General features: G+C 63.6%; 1 protein-coding gene across 2 annotated transcripts; it reads right to left on the bottom strand.

Annotated features, from left to right (window-relative positions):
* Positions 1-1,038: 1,038 nt before the first annotated feature.
* On the bottom strand, positions 1,039-3,953 carry Egr3 (early growth response 3). Of its 2 annotated transcripts, none has more exons than XM_048330603.1 (2): positions 3,786-3,953; positions 1,039-2,488 (listed from the first exon to the last, which is right to left on the bottom strand). In XM_048330603.1, the coding sequence occupies exons 1-2, from the start codon at positions 3,937-3,939 to the stop codon at positions 1,479-1,481; spliced, it is 1,164 nt and encodes a 387-aa protein (XP_048186560.1). In that variant the 5' UTR covers positions 3,940-3,953; the 3' UTR covers positions 1,039-1,478. The 2 variants fall into 2 exon arrangements, with proteins under 2 accessions (XP_048186560.1, XP_048186561.1); XM_048330604.1 differs by lacking the exon at positions 3,786-3,953 and adding an exon at positions 3,311-3,357.
* Positions 3,954-4,886: the final 933 nt, after the last annotated feature.

Below are 4,886 nucleotides of genomic sequence, written 5' to 3'. Positions count from 1 at the left end.
GTGAGACTGGATAGAAACGCCTCATTCATCAGCATGGATTAATGCCAACATCCCCACGTATCTTTGAGGACAATTTGGACAGAGATAGGTGAATGCATACATACACACACATACAAGTATGTGTGCCTATATATCCATACGCATACGTAGATATAATCTCATCAGTTAACATCTTCATAAAAAATAAAGCATTTAAAGCTGCATATGCCTACAAATTCTCTTTATTCCAGTGCACCGCACTGGGGAACCGAGTACCTTTAGAGATTTGACTGCTAGGAGTACAAATTGTGTGCAGGTCATATATATATATATATATATGCATGTGTGTGAACATACACATACACATCATAAACATATAACTTCTACCTGTTTGGTTGGTCATGACAGAGGGCCAAAGAACAGAGCCATCTTTCTCAAGAATGGGAGGAAGGAGAAATGGGCAGGAGAGAAAAAGCAGATGGGTGGTTGGCTGAGGCCTGCCTATCTGGGGAAAGATCTTGGGAAACCTTAGGAGAAGCTGAGAGGGGAGAAAGGTAGAAAAGACAGGGTAAACTCAAGAACATAGTTGGGGCAGTGGGGTGGGAAATACTTTTTCTTTTTTTTAAAGGCAGGCTCAGTGATGGTGGCTCTTTCTCCCCAGGTTAAACTGCCCCCCTCCAGGACTAACAGGGAAGCTCTGGGAAAAAGAGGGGCTCTGAGGGGTCAAACCCGGAGCGGCAGTAGCACCGCGGCGGCAGCCTCCGAGGCATTTCTGTAAGAAACATTATTTCGGAGCAGATGGAGGACCATCCACTCCGGCCACGTTCAGGCCCCCAGCCTGGGACATCCCCCATCCCCCCACTGGCGGCTTGGGGACCCGATGTGGGGAAGAGTTTGGGGCAGACACGGCCCAGTTCAGCTCAAGAGTCTCACACACGCGTGCGCACACACATACACGCACGGATACACACATACACGCGAGCACGCACACCACTCGCGCGCATCCCCCCTCCCCCCGCACCCAGGCGCGCGCGCGCGCGCCGGCAGCAAGCTCTGCGCTTTGGTGCGCTCCTTACCCCTCCCCCTCTCCGGTCTTCGAGGGGGAACCCTGGGAGAGACGGGGAAACACTGAGGTGCTTGGGTTGAGCGAGGGTTAGGTGGGCCCCGCCTTCAGCCCCCCGCAGGTTCACGGCGCGGCCCACAGGCCCCTGGATCAAGGCGATCCCAACTGAACAAAGCGGGCTAGACGCCACCTTTCCGCCCCCACGCCTTGGCTAAGGGGGGAGCGGCGAGAGGAAGGCGCCTCCAGCCCCAGCCCCCGACCGCTGGCCGACGAGAAAGGGTGGGAACAGGTGGGCATCGAAGGGAAGCTAGGGGCCGCACGTCCATGGAGAGGCCAGGGCGCGGCCCCTGCGCTTCCGTGGCTGGCTTTCCCGCTGCTTTCAGGCGAGCAGCTAGGAGGCACTGGAAGGGAAAAGAGGGGATCTGGGGCCCGAGCCTCAGGCGCAGGTAGTGACCACAGGGGCCAAGGCCACGGTGGGCGCCGCGGATGCCGAGGGCGCACCCCCCTTCTCCGCCTTCTTCTCCTTTTGCTTGAGGTGGATCTTGGCGTGGCGTTTGCGCTCGTCGCTGCGCGCAAACTTGCGCCCGCAGAACTCGCAGGCAAAGGGCTTCTCGCCCGTGTGCGTACGGATGTGCGTGGTGAGGTGATCGCTCCGGCTGAAGCTCCGCATGCAGATCCGGCACTGGAAGGGCTTGTGGCCCGTGTGGATGCGCAGGTGCCGAGTCAGCTCGTCCGAACGGCTGAAGCGGCGGTCGCAGCCCTCCGCCGGGCACGCGTGGGGCCTCTCGTGGAGCGGGGTCTTGCTGGGCCGGTTGGGGTACTTGCGGGGCCTAATAGGCTTGAGCGTGAGTGGCGGCTGGGGCAGGCTGCCGAAGCCAGGGTGGATCTGCTTGTCTTTGAACGCCTTGATGGTTTCCAGAGGGGTAATTGGGGGTGGATTGACCCGGATGGGGTCCATGCCTTGGAAAGGCTTGTGCTCCGGAATGGAGCTCATGTCGTTGGGGTGGTGGTACAGGTTGTAGTCAGGAATCATTGGGAAGAGATTGCTGTCCAAGGCTGGCTTGGCCGATTGGTAATCCTGGGGGGAATAGGCGAGCCCAGGGTTGCCCTGGGGGTCGTGGAAAGACACGGGCTCCGAGTAAAGGTCGCCGCAGTTGGAATAGGGGGGCAGCGCTGGATACATGGCCTCCACGTCGCCCTGCGGCGGCTGCACCATGCTGGTCGTGGACGTCTGCGTGCTGAGCGCCCCTGAGGCCGGGGGCACCCCCAAGATGCCGGCGCTCATGAGGCTAATGATGTTGTCCTGGCACCAGTTGGAAGGGGAGTCGAAAGCGAACTTTCCCAAGTAGGTCACGGTCTTGTTGCCGGGGGCTGGCTGGAAGGAGCCCGAGTAAGAGAGTTCCGGGTTGGGCTTCTCGTTGGTCAGACCGATGTCCATCACATTCTCTGCGGAGAGCGGGGGGGGGGGGAGAGAGGGGAGGGGTGAGTGAAGCCGAGCCGGCTCGGGCCGCGGCGCCCAGGTCCCGGCCCAGGTGCGGAGGGTGCGGCCGACTGGAGTGCGCGGCGCGCGGGGGGAAGAGGAATGGTGAGGCCGGCGCAAAGCGGGCGGTGCCGCGCTCCCTGGCGCAACCTGGATACAGCAAAAATACTACGGATCGGGGTGTGGAGTGGCTTCGGCACACACACCGCACACGCCGCGCACACACTCACGTACCACACACGCACACACGCGCGCGCGCTCGCGCGAGAAGCATTGTTGTTCCTCGCGAGGTGGGGCGGGCAGGTAGCTGCAGCTACAGGTAGTTTCAGACCCGGAGCGCGCCGGGCTGTCGCTCTCCAGTGCACACAACTCGGCCTCTTCCCCCGGCCCGCTCTCCACTCCGGGACGCCGCGCTCTGACCGCCCCGGCGACGGCCCTCCGCGCGCTGCACCCGGGTCGCCGACCCAGAGCGCTTCGACGCTTTGTCCTCGCTCGGAGCGCGGAAGGGTGCCGCCCGCGAAGGGCGCTCTCCCCGCGCCGCCCCCGGCCCCAGCCTCCTCCGGCCTGGAGGAGCTGGCGGCTTGTGCGCAAGGGGAAAAAAAACCTGCCTCCAACTAGGGAGGGTGGAGGGTGGCGGAAAACCGGCCGGCGTCTCCCATCCCAAGCTCCCGGGGTCCCGGACTCGCAGCCCCCCGCAGCCCCTCCCCGGGCTCATCCCCTCCTTCTCCCCGCCGTCCCCACACCCCCACGGCTTCGCTGAACGCCCTGGAAAGGCAGCGTCGCAGTACCTCTCCCACCGCGGGGACTCCACGCCGCACATGGCTCCATCCCGGGTGGGAGGCTGAGGGAGTAAGGAGGGGGAGAGCGCGGGTGAAAACGACGCTGGGCTCCTCCCGAGAAAGGGGGCGACAGCACCACGCCTTGCGCTCAGCCCCGCGATCGATCGGGTCCCCTGCATGGGGAGGGAGAACCCCGGAGCTGCTCGCACCTACCTCCCCTCCGATCGGCGGCTGCCCCCACCCGGGAGAACCGAAGCCTCCACGGTGGCGTCGCTAACCAAGCCTTCCCGATCGGGGAGGGCGGGAGGAGTGGGTGGGCAAAGCAACTCGCCCCTCGGAAAATTCCAAGTGCGTCCCCCCCCCATCTTTCCATCCATCCATCCATCCACCCATCCATCCATCCATCCACCCATCCATCGCGGCTCGTAGCCGCCTCCTCCTCCTCCTCCCTCTTGCCTTCCCGGTGCCTCCCGGCCGCCCTTACCTGTAGCCATCTGATTGTAATGGGCTACCGAGTCGCTGCTGCCGGAGAAGAGGTTGAGCGCGCTGGGGATCTCCTCGGGGTACAGATTGTCAGGCAGTTGGTTTAGCAAACTGCTCATGGTCACCGGCAGCTTCTCGGCGAGTTTGCCGGTCATAGCCCTCGCGAGCCGCCGCCACCAGCGCCGCCGCCACCGCCGCCGCCGCTCGCCCCTAGCGCAGCAACCAGGCAAGCGGCATCCGAGAGGCGATCCGCGGTGCAGGGGAAAGGCATGCGACGGGGAAAGTTCGGGGGGAGGGGGGAGGGAAGAGGGGAAGGGGTGGGCCCGGGGAGGGGATCTTCTCTCTTTTTTTTGGGGGGGGAGAGGGTGGGTGGGTAAGGGGGGGGCAAAGGGGGTAATCCTCTTGCGTGCCTCTGCTGGTGCCGTGTGAGGCTGGGTCCTGGTGGTGGTGGTGGGGGGGGAGGGTGGGGTGTTGTACGGGGAGGGGGTGGGGGCTGGGCCGGGCTGGGGACGGGGGGGGGGGAAATCTCGGCTCGAGGGGGTCGGATGCGGCCTCTGTATTGATCTCACAAACAGACACACGCTCGCCGCCCCCCCCACCGCCGCCGCCCCCCGAGTTGCCGCCGCCGCCGCCGCCGCTGCCGCCGCCGCCGCTGCCGCCGCCGCCGCCGCTGCCGCTGCCACCACCACCACCACCACCACCACCAGCCCCGCCGCTCGCTAGCGAGCTCACTGCTGCCCAAAAGCTCCCAGCCAGGGAACTCCACCAGTCTATTTATCCGAGCCCCGGGAAAGCTCCGTGACGTAGCTGCCCATATATGGACAGACAAAGCCCAGCCGAAGGGGCGCGACGTCACAATGGAAGCTCCTCACAATGGAACCTTAGAAAGCAGGAAGCGGGCCGCGGCCGGCGGCGAGCAGCGCCCGAACCGCTAGCCAGCCACGCTGGGGAACAGGAAAAAAGAAAAGAAAAAGAAAACAAACAGAAAAGAAAGGAAAAGGGGAGAGAGCAGAGAGGGGCGCAGCGGAACGCGAAGCGCGCGCCGCGCAGTTAAACGCGCGCGCGCACACACGCACACACACACACACACACACACACACAC

This window comes from Perognathus longimembris, chromosome 21, assembly GCF_023159225.1.
Source record: "Perognathus longimembris pacificus isolate PPM17 chromosome 21, ASM2315922v1, whole genome shotgun sequence".
Taxonomy (NCBI): Eukaryota; Metazoa; Chordata; class Mammalia; order Rodentia; family Heteromyidae; genus Perognathus; species Perognathus longimembris.
This window is presented reverse-complemented; position numbering and strand designations above follow the sequence as displayed.

Coding starts and splice junctions, on each gene's coding strand:
- Egr3 (XM_048330603.1), bottom strand. CDS start 3,939: ATGACCGGCAAACTCGCCGAGAAGCTGCCGGTGACCATGAGCAGTTTG. Junction 2,489..3,785: donor TTACAATCAGATGGCTACAG/GTAAGGGCGGCC, acceptor CGCTCTCCGCAG/AGAATGTGATGGACATCGGT.